The sequence below is a fragment of the Eupeodes corollae genome, chromosome 1 (assembly GCF_945859685.1).
Source record: "Eupeodes corollae chromosome 1, idEupCoro1.1, whole genome shotgun sequence".
Lineage (NCBI taxonomy): Eukaryota > Metazoa > Arthropoda > Insecta > Diptera > Syrphidae > Eupeodes > Eupeodes corollae.
The window spans coordinates 76,876,642-76,901,828 of record NC_079147.1 but is presented as its reverse complement, the minus strand read 5'-3'; the positions used below and the strand labels follow the sequence as shown (position 1 = coordinate 76,901,828).

The 25,187-nt window shown below is 37.5% G+C and overlaps 1 protein-coding gene and 1 long non-coding RNA gene across 2 annotated transcripts; one reads left to right on the top strand and one right to left on the bottom strand.

Moving 5' to 3' along the window:
• Positions 1-2,007: 2,007 nt before the first annotated feature.
• On the bottom strand, positions 2,008-21,925 carry LOC129939130 (cyclin-G-associated kinase). Its single transcript, XM_056047009.1, has 12 exons — positions 21,697-21,925; positions 20,902-21,138; positions 20,694-20,824; positions 20,498-20,623; positions 11,673-12,011; positions 10,550-11,604; positions 10,116-10,498; positions 9,689-10,051; positions 9,369-9,634; positions 8,743-9,309; positions 8,500-8,661; positions 2,008-3,448 (listed from the first exon to the last, which is right to left on the bottom strand). The coding sequence occupies exons 1-12, from the start codon at positions 21,827-21,829 to the stop codon at positions 3,338-3,340; spliced, it is 3,873 nt and encodes a 1,290-aa protein (XP_055902984.1). The 5' UTR covers positions 21,830-21,925; the 3' UTR covers positions 2,008-3,337.
• Positions 21,926-22,370: 445 nt separating this feature from the next.
• Positions 22,371-23,900, top strand: LOC129940361 (uncharacterized). Its single transcript, XR_008780670.1, has 2 exons — positions 22,371-23,488; positions 23,560-23,900. It is a non-coding gene; the product is annotated as an uncharacterized LOC129940361 (long non-coding RNA).
• The last annotated feature ends 1,287 nt before the right edge of the window (positions 23,901-25,187 follow it).

Below are 25,187 nucleotides of genomic sequence, written 5' to 3'. Positions count from 1 at the left end.
CGCGCCCGGAAGCTATTTAGCTTTTGGTTCGTAAATGTGATCAAATTTTCCAACATTGAGGGGTCAAAAAGCTTGGACCAAAGTTCAAAATAGCCTTCAAAACTAGGAGTATGCAAGCGGCCAGGTAATCTAATTATATTGTGATTTGCAGTTCGAGATGTTCTGGGGCACTCTTCTCGATTCCACGTAAATCCCTTCTTACCTTTGTAAGACTTTTCTTGATGCACATTATGTTTGACGGGTGCTTCAGGTGACGCTTCTTCATGTTCTGGTTCCTCCAGTTCATCTGAAACTTCATCGGCTTCCAGGAATTCGGTTTCTGGTTGAAAAGTTGGGTCATCATCTTCATCGTCGTGTTCGCTTTCATCGTCCAACCACTCGTGACTTGCAAAGTTTCCATTCGATGTTCGTTTCAATTTTTGCGACTCTCCGTTGTTATTTGAGTGAGCCATCTAAAAAAAACAAAAAATTATACTCAACCAAACAATTTACTGACGTGTTGTCTAGGAGACACTATGAAGACAAAGAACAACACCGAAGTGGTTGTCTCACAGACACTATGAACTTAAAACAATAACACTGAGGTGGTGGTCTCACAGACACATACCTTAATGCTGACGTGGTGGTCTCGTATACACTCTCCTTCACACAACACTATTGATGCGCACGCCACGACAGCTCACTATACACTAACGCCTGCTTGAACGTATGATTGAAAGGTACTGAGAACGCGAGAAATTTTAAAAAATAACGACGGAATACTAGATTTTAAATTTTGTGGTGTCTGTCAGACTACCACGTCAGTCGCAGAGGGGTATTGATCATATCAATACCCTGCGGATCATTATTGAATAGTGCGTTAAATATCGATCACCACTACACCTGCTGTTTATCGACTTCGAGAAGGCTTTTAATAGCGTTAACAGGGAGTATATCTGGTTAGATTTACCGAGGAGAGGCATCCCAGAAAATTTAATTGTTATTATTAATGCAACATATGATGGATCCAAATGTCACGTCCTGCACGATGATAGGTTTTCAGACGATTTTGAAATCCGTAGCGGAGTCAGACAGGGCTGTATTCTGTCGCCAATATTGTTTTTGTTGGTGATAAGTGATGTATTGCGCACAGCTTTGTCAGGTAGCGGAGGGATCCAATGGACTTTGACATTATATTTAAAGCACTTGGATTAAGCGGCCAATGTTTGCTTACTCTCTCATAGGATCAAGGATCTCCATCAAATGACAACAAGTGTGGAGAGAGAAGCAGAAGTTGTGGGGATGAAAATTAATTCCGGCAAAACAAAAATGATCAGCCTTGGAACCCGACCGATCTTCTTAAATAAATGTTTCCTCGCAACCGGTGGAAAAAGTGGAGAGCTTTCAGTACCTTGGAAGCATCGTCTCCATCGAAGGCGGGACCCAACAAGACGTCATCTGTCGCATCGGCTAAGCAAAAGCGGCGTTCGGTATGTTGTCGAAAATTTGGGGGAATAACTCTATCAGCTTAAGGACAAAGCTACGACTGTTTCGCACGAAAGTCGAATCTGTGCTTCTTTATAGGTGCAACACTTGGAAGGCTACTTCAGCCATTACAAGAAAACTGCAAACCTTCGTGAATAGATGTCTTTGTAACATCCTAAGGATTTTCTGGCCAAACGGTATATCAAAGACCAGCATATAGACTCTATAATACAAAGGCGTAAGTGGAAAAGGATTGGACATACGCCTCGAAAAGGTAACGACTGCATTGCAGGCAAAGCAATGCAGTGGAATCCGCTAACACAAGAAGGAAGAAGAGGCGGAATCAGCGTCACCAGGCAAAAGTTGGAGGGAGCTGAAACACATCTCCGGAAACCGTACACGATGGCGCGTAGGCGTAGTAGAGGCTCTATGCCCCTCAAGGGGTTCCCAACGGACTTAAGTGAGTACTGTTTATGTGGCCTCTTAAAGAAATCCGGAATTCCATTTTAGAGTAGAAAGAAAAAACGCCAAAACAATTTAAACTATGTTTCAGTTACATAAACATTTATGTATATATATATATATTATATTTTTTTAGATTATATATACAATACATGCACATCAATGCAATGCCCACAATTCAACCTAACTTACAAAGCTTTAGCAAAAATTATGTGTGTCAATATATATTTTTATTTTATTCTTTTTATTTTAATTTTTATTTAAATAATTTTTGCTTCCTTCTGATTTTAAATATATTTATATTTTTGTATTTTGTATTTACGAATATGCTTTAATAACATTAATATTGCATTAATATATTTTATATATTAAATATATATACCTTTCTTTTTTTTTTCTTTTTATTTCTATGCACATTTTTATTTGATTTTTATCTCTAATTTTATTTATTCTTTTTTTTTTGGAATTTTGGAATGAATTCAATTCAATAATAATAATATAACATTTAACTCACTATCTAATTTATAATAATTGTTTGTTTTATGAAGTAAAATTTTGTTAAGAAAATAATTAGTTTAGTTTATTTATATATAAATATAATGAATGCATTCATTGTTTAAGTATATAAATAGAACTTGTGTTTTCTTTTAATTTATTTTATTATCGAATAACAGTGGACAGTATATAAATATATTTTTATTTTATTTTTGTGTGTGTTTTTCTTTTTGTTTATTGAACGAATTAAATAATTAATAACTTAAACAGTCTCTATTTCATCATAATTCAATTCTATATAATCCTTATATATAGTAATTTAAACAAATTAAAATTTAACTAAAACAAAGCAAATCAAAAATCTCCTAATCTCAAAATAGAAATATTTAAAAAGAAAAAACAGCACACTAAATGAAATATTGATTTTAAGAAGAAAAGAAAAAAACAATAGATTAAACTTATTGTTATAATATTTATAAGTATATAATATATTAATTTAAATGCAGAACATGAACTGGAAAGACTATTTTTACATATTGTTTTTGTTTTGTTTGTTGTATTTCCTAGCCTAGCATGTTTCCGTATGCTTATATTTTATATTTGTTTATATAAAAGGAAAAGTACGTGTACATATAAAATATTTATTTAGAAATTAAGTAATCTGTCCTGGCAACATAACATTTATTTATTTCTTTCTTTCTTTTCTTTTGTTTTTGTTTTAATAAAAAAAGCATCTTTAATTGCTCTCAGTATGGCGCTGCATCGCATTATTTTATTTATAAATATTGAGTGATAGGATTTATTTTAATTCTTCAAAATTTCTCATAACAGTGATTTTCTTTTATAGATACGAGTTTGTAAAGAAAACAAAAATAGAAATACAATACCTAATGGGTAATGGTTTTTCTACTAAGGCTTATGAATTAAACATATTTTGTTGAGTAGCATCATTTTCGAAATCACTCCAAGCATTGTTCAGCTCCATGAAAATCAGTTTAGCAGTTTCTTCATTTTCTGTACCGTTGTGCTAAAATAAAATAAAAAAAAAAATTATTAGTATGTAGTCAGACTTTTAAAACATTAAGTAATGTTTTTTAAAGGAATACGTGTATTAAAACTTTACATAGAACCCATTCACCTAATATACGTTTACTGCATTATGACAGCTGTCAGGCTTGCAACGAGTTTAACGTATTATTATAAACTCTTACAACAATTTTAAGCTTAGGATTTTGTACCCAAAAATACGGGTCTTGAAATTTCAAGGGACCTTATTAATGAAGGTATATATTATTCTGTACAAGTTAAGTTATGATAAAGGATTGGGGCTCATCGATTTCGCTGCGGGCGTAACGTCATGGTAACCAGTATGCGTTTTAAATACCTTAACATCCACAAAGGAACTTGGAGTTCCCCTGACCAATCTTAAATCAACCAGATTGAGCCTATTGCGATCGGAGCTAGACACATTTCCAGCATCATGGATGTCCGAAATTTCCGATGAACATCGAATCGAACCTCGATGAAGCCAAAGCAACACTTCGGGTTTTGAGACTCAAGGCAAAAAAATTAAATGCTGGGAGAAGCTATAACGTCGAACAGCTACAATACCAAGTGATCTTCAAATCCTTCTCCGATCGAGCCACAAGAAACCTCTTTCGAAGTTCTCTACCGCTAACACAATGTATCGAGAACCAGCGGCAACATTGAAAAGATGCAATCAGAGAAGCTGCCTATGACGTTCTGGCTTTGAAGCAGTTACCAACAAGGAATCCTTGGTTTGATCAGGGTAAATGCAGTAAAGGACGTGAGCTGCTCACGAGCTCTATGAGCAGAAGAAGCGTGCGGTCGAAGATGTTGAGAGGTTCAGAAGCAGGAATGAAGTTCGAAAGTTTTATGAATAGGTGAAACGAAATTCACAAATGCATAAACCTCGAACTGAAGGCTGCAAAGATGAAAGTTGAAACATCATAGTGGAACCGCAGTCAATGCTGAGAATATGGTGGCTCACTTCTGCAGACTGATAACGACGACGATGAACCGAATTCCGCTGTCAGGCAGGATGATCCAGACGACGAAAGCCAACAATCCCGTCCTCCCGACTTAGACGAAGTAAAGATTGCCATATCTAAGCTTAAGTCTAATAAAGCCGCTGGAGCGGATGGCTTGAATGCCGAACTCTTTAAAGCAACTGGAGATAAGTTGGTTAGGAGCATGCGCCAACTTATCTGTAAGATATGATGGGAAGGAAGCATGCCCGATGAATGGAACCTCAGTATTGTTTGCCTGATCCTGAAAAAGGAGGCCCTCTGAACTCCACCAGTCGTCTTAGCATCGCTTACAAAATATTCTCTGCCGTAATATGTGAACGTCTAAAGCCCATCGACAACAACCTGATAGGTCATTTTCAGTGTGGTTTTAGACCAAGACAGTCCACAGTCGATCAAATATTCACATTCAAGAACACCAAATCGACACCCACCATCTTTCATCGATTTCAAGGTCGCATATGACAGCATCTACAGGGACGAACTGTATAGAGCCATGCCTAGTTTTGGCATCCCTGCAAACTCGTCCTTTTGTGCAGGATGACCATGGAGAATTCACGCTGCTCCATAAAGGTTGGAAACAACTTAACAGAACCTTTCGATGTCAAAAAAGGTTTTAGACAAGGTGATGCGCTGTCATGTGATTTTTTTAACATCATGCTTGAAAGAATAGTGCAGAGCTCACACGTCAACACTAGAGGCACTATTTTTCAAAAGTTTGTCCAATTACTGGCATATGCTGATGACATTGACATAATCGGAAGAACTCAGCGTGATGTCAATGGGGCTATTAAGGCAGGGAGTATTAAGGCAGAGGCAGCAAAAATGGGTTTAACGGTTAATGAAGGCAAAACAAAGTACATGCTGTCGTCAAGAAAGAACATACAACACCGACGTCTTGGTCAAAACCTCACCATCGACAGACGTAACTTTGAGGTAGTCAAGGACTTCTTCTACCTAGGCTCCGCTTTAAACTTAGAAAACAACACCAGCTCTCTTGCTAACCGTTGTTTCTTTGGACTAAAAAAGCAATTGAGTGGTAAAGTCATCTCTCGAGGGACCAAAGTTTTGCTATATAAGACCCTTATCATCCCCGTCCTGCAATACGGTGCAGAAGCATGGACTATGACAAAAGCGGATGAAAGCACCTTGGGTCGATTCGGGAGAAAAGTTCTTCGTGTGATCTACGGTCCCGTATACATCGAAGGGTAGTGGAGGAGAAGATGTAACGACGAACTGTACCGCGACGTAGACTTAGCCAGAATGGTAAAAGTCCAACGACTAAGATGTCTGGGTCACATGGAAACCAATGCTCCAGGACAGCGCAGTAGAGGAAGACCGCGGATAAGGTGGCGCGCACAAGTGGAAAGTGACCTCACCTAACTTGGAGCGGGAAACTTGGAGACATCTAGCTAGGGACCGAGCTAGATGGAGAAGTTTGTTGGGTGAGGCCCTTGAAATGTGTAATTTTAAGGTTAAGATACACATCATGTTATTTAATTGTTGTTAGCTTCCTTTACAGAACATTAAAGAACATTTTTAAGCTGTGAGTAAAAACTCGTTTATAGTATAAGCGTGTGACCCCTCCCCCTGATTTAAATCCGTCTTTGATTCCAATAGAATATAAAGTATTTATTTATTTATTTATCTACAAGCTTAAAGCTAACAGATTTGATCTTAAAAATTTAAATATTACAAAATTATATTAAAAAGTAAACAATAAAAGTAAATTGGCCTTAAACAAATCCCTAGAATTACTTAATTCAATAAATTGACAAACTTCATTGAATTGCCTTATAGATCTACAAATCGGCTCATTAATATCGTAGCTTGTTCTGTGAAAATATTCAAACAGAAATTTTCTACCACGCAAAGCTCTTGACGGAACATTAATTGGTACAATTAAAAGCAAAGATGGACAACGTACGTGATAACATAAAATATCCCCCACAAGCATTATACCATGAATTTTTCTTCTTGATTCAAGAGACTTAATACCTAGAAAAAGGCATCTTGCTTTATAATCTGGGATAGAAGTCCACTTCATCTTATAAAATATGAATCTAGTAAACCGCCTCTGAACCTTTTCTAAACGATCAGAGCAGGTCTTAAAACCCGGATTCCAAATGACATCTGCATATTCCAATATTGATCTCACAAGAGATATATATAGGCATAGTAATGCGTAAGGATCACTGAAATCAACACAATTACGTTTTATAAATCCTACAGTTGAGTAAGCTCATTACATAATCCATGTGACTTTTAAAGGAATAATTTTTGTCCAATATAACACCTAAATCTTTTATGTTTTCTACGCAAGATAATACTCGTACATTAGAATCGATCGTGTAGTCAAAGCTAATGTGGATATAGGACCTATAGAAGGAGATAGCATTGCATTTTTTTATATTTAATTTTAAACAATTTAGTTTACACCATTCGGAGACATGGTTAAGGTTGTCCTGTAACAGCTTGCAATCATGGGGGCAATTGATTTTTAAGAAGAGTTTCAAATCATCAGCGTAAAGGAGGTATTGAGAATATTTTATCACTGTAGTTATATCATTTATAAAAATATTAAAGAGGAGCGGACCCAAATGACTTCCTTGAGGAACACCTGAGCTGCATTGGATAGATCTCGAAAAAGTGTTATTTATTATGACTTTTTCAGATCTTCCCATAAGATAAGATGACAGCCAATCAAGAAGAGTAGAATGTAAACCATAAAGTTTTAATTTGTGTATTAAAGTGGAATGATCCACCGAATCAAAAGCTTTATTGAAATCGGTATATATCGCATCTACTTGATTCTTACTTTCAAACGAATTTAACGCATAATTTGAGAAAAGAGAGCTAAATTAGTTATTGTAGAATGACCGGAAACAAAGCCATGTTGTCGGTCAGAAATATGCTCTCGGGTTATGAATTCCAATTTATTTTTTACCAGGTTCTCAAACAATTTAGGGATGGAAGACAACTTGGAAATACCACGATAGTTCTCAATTTTATTTTTAGATCTAGATTTATGAATTGGCACAAGATAAGATATTTTCCATTCACTTAGAAATATACCCTGAGAAATAGAGATTGATTAAATATGCAATACAAAGGATAGCATAGGGACTTAGCACAATTTTTTAAGAAAAAATCGGGTATACCATCAGCTCCAGGTATAGCTTTGGGCTTTATATTTAACGTAGATTTTTAAGACTTTGTCTTCGGTGTTTCCCTGGCCTGACAGACATTTATTACCTCAATACACTCAAAGGCTTCCCATGATAAACCACCCAATTCTTTCTGGTCACATAGATTATTTGCAGTTCTACTCTATAGATGGTGTACTGAATGAAACGATTTCATTCACATATATTCTTTGTCGAATGAATTTCAATCTAAATTAGACTAGCTTAAGATGAAATTTACCCCTTATAAATAGTTTTAGCAGATCGAACTACGGCGTTAGAGGCCCCATCAATCAATTAACCAGTAAATTTAACAAATTCTCTATACTCATGGCTAACTCAACGTAAACATTTAACGTTTTTAATAAATATAATACTTTATCAAAGGTATTAATAAGGTTGACAATTTGTGAATGATTTGCTTAGCTAAAATTTGCCCTTGAGGTGCTAATATAATGAGAGACCATTACCAAGTTTCTTAAAAAATGAGTTTCCTATATTTCTCCTGGCCCTATTGGAAGGTTGCCAGGTTTAGACTGGTGGGTGTGTGCCATATACCCCTATCGGTTATTTAATTTTTTTTTTTGCTTTACATGGAAGCATATTTATTTCCCTCTCAACTCTGGGGTTGTCTACCCCATCGATTCTCAGTCTACCTCGTTTAGCCATCATCATGTCCTTCATTTATATTTAATTATTAGTTACAAAAAACCTCCTTCATTTCTATTTAATTAATTGTTAGAGAATACTTCCTCAAATCATGAAAAAATCGATTTATCTCCATCAGCAGAACCCCCAACTGACTTTCATGAATCATGCCCATGAACTAATTTGTGTGTACTCACTTTATCCGGATGCACAGCCAGACAAGCCCTTCGGTAAGCCTTTTTCACATCGACCGGTGTGATGAGGGTTGACATTTCACACTTTTTCCACTTGCAGTCTGTCCATAACACAGTATGCATTGAACACAATAAAGCACGTATGTTATTTTTCTTTCCTTCCGTCTAAAAAAAAGTTAAAGAGAACAAACAAAAATGAATGACACTCAAGTACCAAGTTAACCACTTTAAATTATTGATACTAACCCATTCCATAATTTTTAATTTATCTGGATCCATATCCTTGACGAGTTCTTCTTTTCGCATTTCATTGATAGACCTCGGTCCATGCTGTGTTTTGCTTCCGAATTTGTAACCCTGCTCTCCCAGAATATCTGCAAATATGTCTGCATTTTTGGGTGTTCCACCAGCAGCGCCAGCTGGAGTTTTAGGCTCAAAGTGTGACCGACTATAGTCGGGTCTGTTGTTCGTCGCCGATGTTGGTTGTGGCGGTTGTGTTGATGGTGATGGCGTCGCAGTAGGAATAGGCTGACTTGGGAATTGTACTCCAACACTGCCATTGAGGGGTGATTTGATGTTATGTGATGGTGAGGGTGTCGAAAGATTCACCTGCGGTGGTGGTACTATTCCAGTTGTTGCATTAGTGCTGTTGTTACGTGCATAACTGTGAGTAGGACTTGAAAATTGAGTGGTGTAGGGACTATTTGCCACTGGCGTGGTACCAGGTGTTTTACTATTACTAAGAGTATTGGGATTGAAGTTTATGTTTAATCCAGAAGCTAAATTTGCTATGTCCGCAAAAGGATCCTTCGGCTAGGAAATGGAAACAAAAATTGAAGATACATTCATTTTGGAAGAACTCTTGAACCAACCTGCTGTGGTGATGTTTCTTTGCTAGGCACTTGACTAGAACCACCGCCGCCAGTCGAAGTGAATGAAGGTGTTGCAGCCGAAGTTGCGGGTGATCTTGGAAAACTCATTGGAACCGAAGTAGCGGCCACTCTGGGAGCTGCTGGTGTCGCCGATGCAAAAGCGTTAAAGTCTAAATTAAATTCTCCTCCTGGTGCAGAAGTTGCCGGAGCACTTATCGAACCAAATATATCGTCCAATCCTGCAGCTGATTTTGGTTGAGTGTTATCTTCATAAAGAAAATGTTTAACTTTTTTTTTAAAAAAAAAGTGATGTCACTTACCTAAAATATCTGGAATTGGAGCTGAACGCAAATCACCTGAATCAAATGATCCCAACAAATCAAAGCTAGCCTCCTTTGACGATGCATTGTGAGGCTGACTTTGAGATGTTGATGGATCTTGAGACATCGATTGGCTTCCCAGATTAAGTAAATCTATTGGAGGAGCTGGCGAGTGGCTTGCAAAAGGACGCTCGCTGATGTTTTCTGTAACATCTGGCATCACTAAGGGTGCTTCGTGTGAATGCTCCGACACATCTCCATCAGAGTTTCTTGTGGTCGCTATATGGGGAACAGGTGGCGCTGGCCTTGTTGGTGGTTGCTGACGATGACGTTCAGGTTCAGATCCGCCTGTTGGTTTAGTCACTGAAAAAGTAGAAATGTTATTTATACCCTCTTAGAGTTTTTTTTTTCGGGATCTTTAAATTACCAAAATTGTCAACCATTTCAACGTATTCCAATTGTGAACTAAAAAGATTAATTGGATTCCGTTTTGGCTTAGCCGGAAGCCAAGGGGGATTTTTGGATGGGCGACTTTCGGAATCGGTAACGACAATCGAAAGAGACACTGTGAAGTTAGATGGAACGTGTTCCTGGTCAGGTAATTCATCCAGATCGTTGGTTGTGAAAGTAATGAGGGTTTCCTGTTCGGGTATGAAGCCAGTGTTTAATTGTAATTGACATATTTTCAAGCCCTGTGGACGACCCATTCCTTTGAGGGCATTTCGTGCATGATACAAGACCACTGTAAGATCTCCACAAACCGTCAGATTGATGGGTAACACAATTTTACCCGGTCCAGACAAATATAACCTAAAAACAAACAGTTATACATCTCGCGTTGAAAGAAACCTTTAATCTTACTTCATTTTCTCATAATCTTGCACTGTATTCATTAGGAGCCTTTCATTGCAGTAAACTTCGATGTACATTCGACAACCGTCACGAGCTTTAGTCATTCGTGGAACTGGCTGGCACACCAGCGAAACCACGTTCAAGGTTTTGTAATGCGGCAGAAGTGGCGTTGTCCTCAGAATATCACCCAAATAGTACAAATAACGGAACTCCGACGGCCTCAGATTTATCGGATGTCGTTTGACAGCAAACACCTGTACGGCATCTTCGGGTTCATGGATGAGTCCACTGTACATGAGCAGGGCACACACCATGGTCGCTGCACTGCAGCCACCGCTATCACTTGTCTGAATGATTACAATACTTTTGGGATCGGCAGTCAGGAAGCCGTACATGTCTTCAGCAACAGAAAACATTCCGTGCAAGTGTGGAGCCTTCGATTGAGGACACGTGTATATGGAACCTGCCTCGACAGTCCGAACTGGTGGCGGCAGACGTGGGCAGTTTCGGTTACCGAAATTATAGACACTCACTTTCGCTGGTGGATAACGGCTTTCGATAGACAATCGCACGTCCTCGATGTTGTTGGTTTTGTAGGCCGATTCAAATCCTTCAGAAGGACATGGCATCACCAGGATTCGCGATGTTATGTAACTTATGTCGATGTCAACTCGGGCAATTGTCTGTTGCATGGTTTGCATGACTTTTGACGAGGTGTCCTTGAGATTCTTTAAGAAACTTCCGGCACCACCTCGAATCGAAGAGAACAGACTTCCAGTTTGTGCGCCACCAGCAGCGATGGGTGCTTGGGCTTGATTTTGACCAGGATAGTTGTACGGTATGTTGTTTGCAACTGGAGGTGGTCTTGCTGGACGTTGCTGTTGTTGTTGCGGTTGCTGGGCAAAACTATCTGAGGTACTGTTGTCTGAGTAAGCGGATAGATTGGGAGAGTTAGTAGGTCTTGGTGGTGGAGGTCGCGTCGGTAAAGGAGACGGAACAGGTCCATTTGTTGTTGCCGGGCTATGTTCCGGCGAACCACTTGGTGGTGTTACTATTGGTTTGCCCTGCAAAGTAACAAATTATACAAAGGAATAAGATATTATGACTTAGTTATCGATAAATAAATAATTACAATCAATTCAATTGATCCCTTCAATGGCCAATTTTTAGTCTCAGATATCGCTGCAAGACGATCAAGGATTGTGGAAACGTTGAATCTATTTGATGGGTCCACTGTTAGGCATCCTTTTATAACATCATGAAAACAATTGAATCTGGAATCTGATGGCATTATATAATTTCCATTTGTGATTCGAAGCTTAGCTGAATCTTCAAAGGGATGTTTTTGGAAACACAAACAATAGAGTACACATCCTAGCGCCCAGATATCCAATTTGGGACCAATCACATAATTATTCCAGGTGTCTAGCATTTCTGGAGATCTGTACATCGGTGTAGTGACCGTGGTGAGCTGTAAATGTAAAAGTTTAGATTTTTTATTGTGTTGGTCTGTTCTGATACCATATAAATTTAGTAAGATGGCTAAATAGTTGTAGCGTCACAGTGGTGGTCTCCGAGAAAGAGCTTAAACTTTTTAATAAGGCCAGGCATTTTGATGAGAAATTTTTTCTTTCGGCCTATACAGCTTCTGAGTTTTAAAAATATGAAACTTCAGAGTTGATAAACAAGCTTAATGCGGCGTCTAACCATGTTATGGATGTATGAAGTTTCGAGAGTATTTGACTTTCCTAGGCATGCAGTGGACTAAAAAAGCGTCAATATACAAATCCTTTGATTTGTTCTTTGAGGATGATATAGTTTTGTTTGCATATTCATCTGAATTTCTACAGCTGGTGATTTATCAATTACAAGGGTAATGCAATCCACGAAGTCGCAATGTAAACATTTATAAATCAAAAATTATGAAATGGTGAAGGATAAAATTATTTAAATGAGGGTAGGTCGTACAACCAGGAATATATATAGAAAGATGTTGTCAAGGAATTTAAATATCTTCAAGTTTGGCCTACAAGAAACCTATGCATGTAAAAACATTTCAAGCTGAGTCTTGTCAATGCTAAGAACACTATTGGTGTTACATAGAAACTACTGTAAATAAAATATCATGCTCTAAGGATCTAAAGTATTGAGCGAGAATCATCCCAACAGTATGTTACAGTATGTCATTATAAATAGTGTATTTGCTTCTAAAAATATTTTCCAACAAGACATTTTGATAGATCGCAATGACTGTGTCCAACATTGAAAGGGTAGAATCAACGCATATTTTAAATGTAATTTTATAGCACCGCACAATATGGAAATTAAGTTGACATATCATACTAATATTATAAATGCGAAAGTAACTTTGTCTGTCTGTTACTCAATCACGCCTAAACTACTGAACCAAATTTCAAGATACCCGAGAAAGGACATAGGCTACTTTTTACTCCGTGAAAATGACGTTTTCCCATGGAAAAATTCAGGTGGACCGATCGCTTTTACGCCTAAACTACTGAACAGATTTAAATAAAATTTTGTAAGGAGATAGTTTGAGACTTAAGAAATGACGTTGAGTCATGAATTCTATCAAATTCTCTGTAGCACAGATGAATTAAAAAGTATAACCTGCAATTTTAGCTCCTACTAATGAGATGGTTAGCCAGCAAAATATATCTCAGTAGACAACGTTATGGACACGGAGCAAGTAACATCATACCCCATAGAGTAGAACTATCAGGGGTGACTTCTCATAGGTTGAGATTGAAGGTTTGTGTTCCAGTCATATATATTGATGTTCAAATGATAGACATGTGCATTCAAGAGGACACAAGCGGCACCTCTCCTTATCCAGACGGCAGCAGAGGAATTCCCGAGATGCCTCGGATACGGACGTATTTACTGTTGACAACCAACGCAAACTAATAAAGGACAACGAACTTCGGATATGTACGTGGAATGTTAGGTCCCTTAACAGACCACGTCGGCCGAAGAATTAGCGGAGGCCCTAGAACGATATAAAGCAGATATAACCGCCATCCAGGAAATACGATGGGAGGGGCCGGGCAAAAAGAGGATGAAAAACTGCGATATTTACTATGGTGACTGCTACCACGAAAACCAACAGCGCTTATTTGGATGCGGCTTCGTCATTGGAGCCAGACTTAGGCAAGAAGTCTTGAGCTATAGGTGCATCAATGAGCGCCTCATAACAAATAACAAAGAGAAAGACGACAACACTAAAGATATGTTCTTCGAGCTCCTAGACAAAACATATGGCGATTTTAATGCCAAGCTAGGAAGGGAAGACATCTTTGGTGGAATCATCGGGAAGAACAGCCTGCACGACAACACTTCCGACAACGGATTCAGGCTCATAGATTTTGCTGGGGGGTGAAACGTCATGGTAGCCAATGCGCGTTTTCCACACCTCAACACCCACAAAGGTACTTGGACTTCTCCAGATCAATCTACCGTCAACCAGATTGACCATATTGCGATCGACGCCAGACACGCTTCCAGCATCATGGATGTACGAACTTTCCAAGCCAAAACAGGGAGGTGCTAGGAGAAGGTACAACGTCGAACGGGTACAATCGCCAGAGATCGCGAAATCCTTTTCCGACCGAGTTACAAGTAACCTCTCTCGAAGTTCTCTGCCGCCAACACAATGTATCGAAAACTGATGTGCTGGGTTTCAAATAGCCACCAACAAGGAAGGACAACTTCTGCAGACTGTATAACGGTGACGACAAACTGAATTCCGCTGTCAGGCAGGATGATCCATTCAACGTAGACGACGAAAGCCAACAATCCCGTCCTCCCGACTTAGACGAAGTAAAGATTGACATATCCAGTCTAATAAAGCCGCTGGAGCGGATGACTTGAATGCCGAGCTCTTTAAAGCAGCTGGTGATAAGTTGTTTAGGAGCATGCACCAACTTATTTGTAAGATATGGTCGGAAGAAAGCATGCCCGATAAATGGACCCTCAGTATTGTTTGCCCGATCCTGAAAAAAGAGACCCTCAACAACTGCACCAACTATAATGGAATCAGTCTACTTAACATCGGTTGCAAAATTTTCTCTGCCGTAATGTGAACGTCTAAAGCCCATCGTCAACAACCTGATAGGTCCTTATCAGTGTGGTTTTAGACCAGGAAAGTACACAGTCGATCAAATATTCACATTGCAGCAGATCCTGGAAAAAACCCAGGAACACCAAATCGACACCCACCATCTTTTCATCGATTTCAAGGCAGCATATGACAGCATCTACAGGGACGAGCTGTATAGAGCCATGTCTAGTTTTGGCATCTCTGCTAAACTCGTCCGTTTGTGCAGGATGACCATGGAGAATTCACGCTGCTCCATAAAGGTTGGAAACAACTTAACAGAACCTTTCGATGTCAAAAAAGGTTTTAGACAAGGTGATGCACTATCATGTGATTTTTTAACATCGTGCTTGAAAGAATAGTGCAGAGCTCACACGTCAACACTAGAGGAACTATTTTTCAAGAGTCTGTCCAATTACTGGCATATGCTGATACATTGACATAATCGAAAGAACTCAGCGTGATGTCAATGGGGCTTTTGTGAGTATTGAGGCAGAGGCGGCAAAAATGGGTTTAACGGTTAATGAGGGCAAAACAAAGTACATGCTGTCGTCTAGAAAGGACATACAACACCTCATTTATTCCCAAATGTGGAAAGTATTGAGCGAGATTGGTTGGACGTAGTCAATATGTTAAAATTGATGACGTTTCATCAAATAAAATAGTAAACTTTTCAGGTGTTCCTCAAGGCAGCCACCTTGGGCCACTCCTTTTTATTCTTTTTATTAATGATTAATTAAATTCACAATTAATTTTGTGATGATTTAGCCAGGTTTGTGGTCAGATTAATTAATTATTTAAAAAATATAAATTTTATATTTCTTATGCAAAGTGTCTCTTATATGCCGATGATCTCAAGATTTTTAGCTGTGTAATATCTCAATTAGATGCCAGTAAAATTCAAACTGATATTGACTGCATTGTTAATTGGTGTTTTTTTAAGATACTACATCCATTTAGTTTCAATTATAAAATTGATAATCATCCATTACAAAGGTTATCGAGACAAAAAGATCTTGCAGGTATCTTTGACTAAAAAATGAGTGTTTCACTTCAAATGGACCACGATATTTTTAGAACTAACGCGATGTTGGGTTTTATATCTAGAAGTTGTAAGTCTTTTAAAGATCCATATACTTTTAAAACCCTTTATTTATCCCTTGTCAGACCTTTGCTTGAGTATTGTTGCATTATATGGAATCCTTTGAAAAAGTTCAGAATAGATTTACCAAATTCACCTTTGGCTTTTAGAAACTCAGATATTCCATCTTAAGAGACCAAGTGTAAATTAATTAATTTAAAACCTTTAGTACAGAGAAGAAAGCTATATTCGATACTCTTTGCTTTCGATGTTTTGAATTCTAACATAGATTGTTCTACTTTGCTATCAATGTTTAATATTAACGTACCTTTTCGTAGTTTGCGACCTAGAGATGGAAATTTTTTACATATTCCTTTTCATAGTACAAACTATGCCAAGCACAATCCAATTACTGGTTCATGTATTGCTTTTAATGAATTTGATTTTTTAATTGATTTTATTAATAGTAGGTAAGATATTAAGATAAATTTATTAAATTTGTTATAAACTGTATTATTTTAAATAAATTGTATTGAACTCATATGTTATAAATCTTATTATTATTTGATTTAATTGTAGTCTCCATAAAGTCATGTTACTTGAAAGACGAAAATAAATAAATTAATTAATCTCTAAATTGGCTAACAAATACTTACAACAAAACAAAATCAATGTTATGGAATGGACATCACAATCCCTCGACCTAAACCCAATTGAGCACTTGTGGGGCATCCTAAAGCGAAGGATCGGAGATTGTATAACCAAAAAGAAAGACGAGTTGTTTTCGAAAATTTAAAGCGAATTGTACTCCATACCCGTAGAGCCATTTGTCAGATTGGTGAATTCGATGGGGCGAACAGTGGAGGAAGTTATTAATAGAAAGAATTTGAAATACTTTTACCGTTAAGTTATTTTCTCTCTACAAAAGAGTACCATTCTTATTCTGTTTCTATTATTTTTTCCAGGATGCAACAACATAATATTCAGAAATCTACTTTTTATCATTATTTCCCATTATTATATTTAAAAAATTGTTGCGTTTAAGCAATATATTATTAAAAATCTATTAGTGTAGTTTTTATTTTCCTGCTCTTCACAAATACCTTTTTATGTGTTAAAAAGAATGAACACGAAGCTTGTTTCTATTATTTTTTATCACTGTATGTACTAAGTTTATTTATACAAGTTTTTTGGCGGTTTTTCCGAATGCGTCATGGCATTTTGGGACAGTGAACGTTTTATGCATTGACATTGTGAACGTTGGCGGTGCGTTGTTAGAGAACATTTTGATTTATTGGTGACGTCAGAGAGTCTACGTGTTGATAGTTGATAGTTTACGTAGTTATAATGGAAAATAATTTAAAAGTTTTTATTGGTTTTTCAAAAGAAAAAAAGTAACCAAATGCCTATAAACTATTTCTAATTAGCCGCAATAAGTTTCTCAAGTAGAAAATGACAGGATATTCGGTTATAATAAAGAAACAGGCTACCATTAATAAGTTTTGTATGATTTTATTAGTCATTAAACTGACATAAATTGATTGCTGCTGAACCATGCCGTGTGACTATATATTGTAAAGGTATTTTAATCCACCACCATGACGAGATTTTGCTCAGCTTCGATTGCTTTTTGGCACAATTAATGAACAAGACATTTTTTTTATAAAGAAAAAACTTTCAAATTTTTGTTTTTATTATATTGAGCGCGCACTCCATTAGAAATGAATACAATTATATTGTTTAAACAAATTACAAGTAATAAGAAAAGAGGTTTTGGACTAAAAGGGAGATACTGATGCGCATTGGTTTTTGAATCTCAGAATTTAACAACACGGCGAAGAAGGGCTCAAGTGTAGACTGATAAGCATTCCTTGTAGTTAATGTATTACTGTTGAATTTTTTCAGCAATATTTTTATAAAAATATAGATGTCAAGGTTGGAATTCAATGAGCTTATCAAACGCTGTCGTTCATTAGTAGTCAACATACGAAAAAAAGGATGTAAATAATTAATCGAATATGTCAACGTAACAGTTAAGTGAAACTTGTTTGAGGCGTGTACTCAGAACGACTTAAACTAAGTCTTTCATTCCATCTTCCCAATCACTGTACAGTGTTTCAGGCAGAAGCGATAAAAGATAACGGAGAATGTGACATTAACATCCGATAACCGGTTTTTCTCAGACGGTCCAGAATCTTTAGACCCTGTCTCTACAAACTCTAAAAGAGTCCAAAACTGTCGTTCGTCTCTAGATGAGATGGCACAACAATTTAACATTCATCTCGCTGGGTGCTTGCCCATACAGACATTCCAGAAAACTGTAAGGCATATGAACTCGTCACGAATGGTACATTACAAGCTATTCTACCACGTAATACTGGCATACCAATCACTCCGTGTAATCTTTTGCTAAGACAATAATAATAATATACATATACCACCTGTCAGGCCATAAAAAGGTATCTGGCCTACTCTAGATTTAAAGGGCTTAAGGTGCTTAAAATCTCAAAGAAGATTGCATATAAACTCGATAACCACTGCTTAACAGGAAAGCTTATGCGGCTAGGCGTATTCCGAAATGATATTTGAAGACTCTGTATGAATGACGAAAAGGTGGAAACAGTTCTTCACCTCCTCTGTACATGTCCTGCTCTAGCTTAATGAAGAAAGGTCTTGTTGTTGTTGTTGAGGTGGCGCTAAAGTCCGGGGCAGAGCTGTGCCTCAACCAACATGCGTCTCCAGCCATCTCGGTCCCTAGCTAGATGTCTCTAGTTTCGCACGCCAAGTTGGTTGAGGTCTTCACCCAGCTGAGTGCGCCACCTGAGTCGCGGTCTTCCTCTACTGCGCCGTCCCTCGGGATGAGATGCGAAGACCTTCCGGGCTGGAGCGTTGATGTCTATTCGCTCTATATGACCCAGCCATGTAAGCCTTTGGACTTTCATTCTGCTACCTAGGTCAGTGTCGCTGTACAGCCCGTACAGTCCGTCGTTATATCTTCTCCTTTATTCTCCATCTATGCATACGGGACCAAAAATCACCCGAAGAATTTTTCTCTCGAAGCATCCTAAGACGCTCTCATCTTTCTTTGACAGGGTCCAGGCCTCAGCGCCATAAATGAGAACCGGGAAGATGATTTTAGATGCTCGAGAAGAAACTTTACTTCTCAATTGCCTTCTAAGTCCAAGGAAACAGCGATTTGCAAAAGTTGTGCTTCGTTTGATTTCAGAGCTGTTGTCGTTGTTTGTGTTTATAGACAAAGTCCTTCACTACCTAGAAATTATAGCTGTCCATGGTGACGTTTTGTCCAAGACGTCGTTGTTCAATGTAATTTCTTGATGACAGAATATACTTGGTCTTGCCCTCATTGACCACTAAACCCATCTTCTTCGCTTCCGTCGCAATGCTCAAAAACGCTCCACATCATGCGTTGATCTTCCAATTATGTCAATATCATCTACGTATCCCAGTAATTGGATGGACCTGTGGAAGATTGTGCCTCTAGTGTTAAGGGTTGTATTTTATACAATTCTTTCCAGAACGATATTAAGGAAGTCGCATGACAGTGCATCGCCTTGTCTAAGATCTTTTCCGATAGAGCAGCGTGCATTCTCTATCGTCATTCTGCACAAACGAATAAGTTTGACAGGGATGCCAAAACTAGACATTGCTCTGTAGAGCTCTTCGTTATAGATGCTGTCATACGCGGTTTTAAAATCGATAAAGAGATGGTGGGTATCGGTTTGAAATTCCTGGGTTTTTCCAAGATCTGCCGTAGTGTGAATATTTGGTCGATAGTGGACTTTCCTGGTCTGAAGCCACACTGATAAGGACTTATCAGGTTGTTGACGAACGGCTTCAGACGTTCACATAATACGGCATAAAGGATCTGATATGCAATGTTAAGGAGACTAATGCATCTGTAGCTGGCGCAATTTAGAGGGTCTCTTTTTGTATGTTTTGGGCAAACTATGCTGAGATTAAACTCATCGGGTATGCTCCCTACCAAGTCATCGCCTGCTGCTTTGAAAAGTTCGGCAGCCATGCCGTCAGCTCCAGCAGCTTTGTTTGACTTAAGTTTAGATAAAGCTATCTTCCCTTCGTCAAGGTCGGGTAGGCTGAATTGTTTATCTGCGTCGCTTAGGTTGAGCGGTTCTATCTCCCTTACAGCGGAATTCGGTTCGTCATCGCCTTATTGTCAAAATGAAGAAAGGCCTAGGCAAATCCTTCTTTAATAATCTTAAGGATCTCAAACACACAAATATTAATATTAGTCTTTCACGTTTTATAAGAAACTCCAATTTGTTTCATTGAGCCCAAAAGAAAGACTCAGGATTCAATAGGCTAACAATTGGCATAACTGTTTTCTACTCCACCAGAGCCTATGATATTGTCCTATTTGGCTTTGTTTGACCCTTCGAAAATACACCCACTATTTTTTTTGCAACAACATTTAAGATTGTAACTTTCCCTTGAAAGTTTTGTTTTCATTCCTCTTTCTGTTTTGATAAATCATTGTTTGCATCTGATGCACTTTTTAGCATCGCCCACTAAAAGAATGAATGAGCACAAGATGAACTTTGGTTTTGAGTGTACCTGAAGACCTAATTGATGTCGTTAATCATTTTTTATAGTTATAAACAAATTTATTAATTATGTAACCATTTTTTCAGTCTTTCTCTTGACTTCTAAATCTAACTTTCACGCCTAAATCACACAAAAACAATGAAGTAAAACTTAAGTACAAGAGTTTAGCATCACTTACCTGATCTTCCAGCACATTCCTCTGCTGGACACCCCATTCAACATTCGGTTCGAATATCTGAACCGTTGCCGAACCAAAATCACATAATTTTAACTGATTGTCGTTACCCAGTAGGAAATTTTCTATCTGCAAACCAAAACAAAAATAAGTTTATCAAGTTCACCGGAAATGAAAGAGAGAAGTTAAAAAAACAAACTTTAATATCCCGATGTGTGATGGGAGGACTTTGAGCATGCAAATGCCCGACTGCCTTTGTCGCCTGATAGAACACCCTAAGCACCACAGCTGGATCCAAAGCAGTCCCCATGCAATCAACCAATGAGCCACCTGTATCGACAAGTTAAAAATAAATTAGAATAGAAACATCGGTCAGCTAGTCAAAGAACAACATTAGGTTTACATACCTTTACAAAGTTCTGTAAGTAACAAATATTCAGCCCTGCCATGTGGACCATTTGTTTTATCAATAAACGTTGCACCAATGAATGCCACGACATTCGGATGTCCCGACAGTTGTTTGTGTATATTTATCTCGTTGATAATGTTGCTGCAAGCTTGCTTATCAGCGCCAATAAGTCTTTTGAGGGCGTATTCTTTTCCGCTTACGACGTCTTGTGCCACATAGACGAATGCGAAACCACCTACACAATAATTCCATCCATGCACCAAAAACAGCAACAGCAGCAGCAATGAAAAAAACAACCAAAAAATAGATACAAATCATAAAAATCAATTTCTAATCCAGCAAAACCAGCTGACTATGTTTTTGTTTTATTGATTTATAACAAAGGATAGAAGGTACTCAGATCTTTCAACATAATGAATGAAGAAACGATGAAGGAAAAGCTTCACACTATTTGAGACACAGACGAACACGGACACGGGCTCAGACGAACCTAGACTCAGACGGAAGTAGACTCATTCAAAAGACCAAGACCAAAACCATTTTGGCCAAAGGTGAAAGCCTCCTTGGCCAGAGTCAAACAAAAATGACTGCAAACAAAGAAAACCCTCAGAATGTAGTTTTTTTTGGTTTTAGTTTATTTTGTGGATAGATGGATGAATCGCAGGCAGAACGATGATTAACCCAGGCAGAACGAAAATAGTAGGTAATATACAAAAAAGAAAAAAAAAACATACAACACATAAGAAGTGAGGAAAAAGAAAAGAATTGTTTTTTTCTTTTTGTGTTTTATTACCTTCGGCAATAACTCTTTTGATTCGTAGTTTTATGGAACCAATCTCGACAGTTTGGCCGACAAATTCATTGTCGGATTCGCCATTGGGTCCGGAGTTGAAGTAACCCATTGCGGATTTTAAAAAATCACTCATCCTTTTATTAAGATGAAACTTTATGAACACAAATCGAAAAACTAAAATTTAACAACCCAGCCGAAGCAAATTACGCCATGACAGTGACAATCTGTCAGTTTAAGTAACTTGGTTGTACAAGGTACAAAAAGTGAATGTGGAGAAAATTGCATTTGACGTATTATTATTTCTCTCCAAAGAGGATTGCCAGTCGGAACTTTTATTTACAATATTATGAGTCCATTGTGAATTTTAAACATAATGGAACACTTACATGTATCTAACTGGTTAGTAATTTGCATTCTTAAAATTATTTGTGTTTTTCTAATCTTTCACTTAACGAAAAAAAGCCAAGGATACACCGATTACTAAACTCAACTTAACATTAACCTACATTCCACTAGGAAAAGAGTTGCATCCGATATAAATATAAGTTCCAAAATGGCTAGAAAATGGTTCAGGAATGTTTTTTCAAATATATTATATATGATAAAAAAAGCAGCGGTTAAATAAGCCCATACAAAAGTTGATCAAAAATACTTGCGATATTGTTTTTTTTAGTTTTGTGGTATATAATTTCTTTATTAAAATATAACTCTTATTTAAAGACTACAAATCTAATTCGACTGGCTTGGGCGCGTCCGTTGAATAGAATAGCCGTTAGAATACAAATTTTTATGAGAGCGAGCCAAACAACCTTTTGTCTCGCTTCTATGTCTCAGGTTTCAGAGTTTCGCGCTCAGCGTGCGACATCTAGCTACGAAACTCTGAAACCTAAACATAAGGGGAATTACACATTATTAATGATAGTTGCCTTAATTTTATACTACAACTCGGCCAATCTGACAATTTGATCGCCCACGATTAAATTAAACAAACAAGTCTTAAGTTATAATCATGAGATGGTAGGTGTCGCCCTTAATCAACCGAACCTTCAGAGTCTCGATTCTTCCAAAGTCGAATATTTCGAGACTCGACAATGCCATCATATGGCAGCTGTGTGATTTGACAACCTTCGATATCGCGTATTACGTATCTATCATTAGGTAGAATTTTGTAAACAACGTATGGGCCTCTGAACTTTGGAACCAATTTCTTATTTACACCGGTTGTTGTATCTACATTTTTTATTACTACATAATCACCCTCATCGTATATACGTGCCGGGTTATTATGCTCATTAAAATATTTAATATTATATTCCTGAATCTTAGTGATTGCTTCTGAAGCCTTTTCTCTTGACAATTCAAGATTTCTTTCCAGTTGACTTAATTGTTTATCATCAAGAAATTCTGTTAATTTGTCGATTACTACTCCCCTTTGGTTAATACCAAATAACAATTGACTTGGTGTATTTTGAATAGCGCGATGTATAGTGTTATTTAGTCCGAATTCTATTTGTGTTAAAGTAACAACCCAATCTGAGTGCTCGATTGGTTCCGAAAGCTTAGCAAGCATGCCAGTTAATACCCTATTGACTCGCTCTACTTGACCATTGGCCTGTGGCGAATGAACTGCCACCTTAACATGATCTATATTCTGGTCTATAACAAATGAACTAAACTCTAGTGATGTAAAGCAGGTTCCCCTATCAGTAATTACTCTTGATGGCCTACTGTAATACTCAAAATATTTTCTTAGTGCTGCACATACTTCTTTTGAGCTTGTGGATACAACTGGGTATAATTTAGTGAACTTTGTAAATGCATCTATTACCACTAATATATGTTTTCTCTTTGACTTTATTGAAGGGAGAGGACCAAGATGATCCAAGTGTATTGTATGGAATGGAATGGGCTCCTTAGGAATATTGAACAAATTGCGTATATTAGATCGAACTGGTGCTGAGTGCATTATGCAACGGATACAATTTTTAATGTATTTTCCAACTTTTTCCTGAACATTCGGAAACCAATAGTGACGGCCAATTTGATCAGAGCTTTTTGTTACACCTAAATGCCCAATTTTCTCATGGATCATTCTTATAACATTAGTTTCCATTTCAGATGGGACATAGAATCGAAGTTTACCATTTTTATTTTTTTTGAAGACAATACCATCCTGAACTAAAAACGAATTATTATCTTTTAAATATAGTTTGTTTTTCATTTCCAAAATCTTTACATCTCGATTTTGGGCTGCTCTGAGTTGGAAATCAACATCCTCAGAGTCAATAACGGATATAACATTACATCTGCTTAAGGCATCAACATGATTCATATTGGCACCACTACGATGTTTGACCTTATAATCATAATCCTCCAGCTCTAAGGCCCATCGAGCAATTCTATGATTAACATTCTTTTTGTTCAGTGTCATTGTTAAAGAACTGCAATCAGTTACGATTGTAAAAGGAATACCTTGCAAATAAACACGGAACCGACGTAAAGCTGAAATTATGGCTAAAGTTTCCAATTCAAAACTATGGTATTTGGCCTCTTGATCAGTGGTGCTTTTAGAGAAGAATGCTACCGGATGTAATTTATCATCTTCTTGTCGTTGGAGTAGAACTGCACCATACCCTAATGAACTTGCATCGCAATGCAGTTCTGTTTCTTTCCTTGGACTATAGATTGCCAATACAGGTGGAGATGTTAACCGTTCCTTTAAAGTCTGAAAAACATCTTCGCATTCGGAAGTAAATCTAAAAGGAGTTTCAGCTTTTAATAAATTATAAAGAGGTCTTGCTATTCTTGAAAAGGATTCGACAAACCTGCGAAAGTATGAACAAAGTCCTAAAAATGAATGCAATTTCTTTCTGTCTTTAGGCACAGGATATTGAGCAATCGCTCGAATATGGGAATCACTAGGTTGGATGCCATGTTCCGTTACTTTAAACCCTAAGTAATCAAGTTTCGAATATGCAAAGCGACATTTTGACAAGTTGAGCTCCAACCCATTCTTCGCTACACAACATAAAATTTTAGTAAGTATCTCAAAATGTTCAGTAATAGTTTTACTAGCAATTAATATATCATCTAGGTAGACAACTATATCTCCTCTGTCTATAAATTCACGAAAAATTTGAATTATGAATCTCTGAAAAACACTGGGCGCATTCTTAAGGCCGAAAGGCATTTTAAGAAATTCCCATTGACCGTTCGGGGTTACGAAAGATGTTAATTGTGTTGAATCTGCTGCTACCTTTACCTGGTAAAACCCACTCTTAAGGTCTAATAAGGTCATAACCTTCTTCCCCTCCAGGTATTCAATGCAATCGTCTATCAATGGTATTGGATGAGGATCTCTTACTGTACGTTTGTTCAATGCTCGATAGTCTATACACATTCTGGTTTCACCAGATTTTTTCTTAACTAAAACTATTGGTGCAGCATACGGAGAACTACTTGGCTGAATAATTCGTTTTTCCAATAGGTCT

Coding starts and splice junctions, on each gene's coding strand:
- LOC129939130 (XM_056047009.1), bottom strand. CDS start 21,829: ATGAGTGATTTTTTAAAATCCGCAATGGGTTACTTCAACTCCGGACCC. Junction 9,310..9,368: donor AAGAAACATCACCACAGCAG/GTTGGTTCAAGA, acceptor TCCATTTCCTAG/CCGAAGGATCCTTTTGCGGA. Junction 3,449..8,499: donor TGGCTGTGCATCCGGATAAA/GTGAGTACACAC, acceptor ATTTTATTTTAG/CACAACGGTACAGAAAATGA.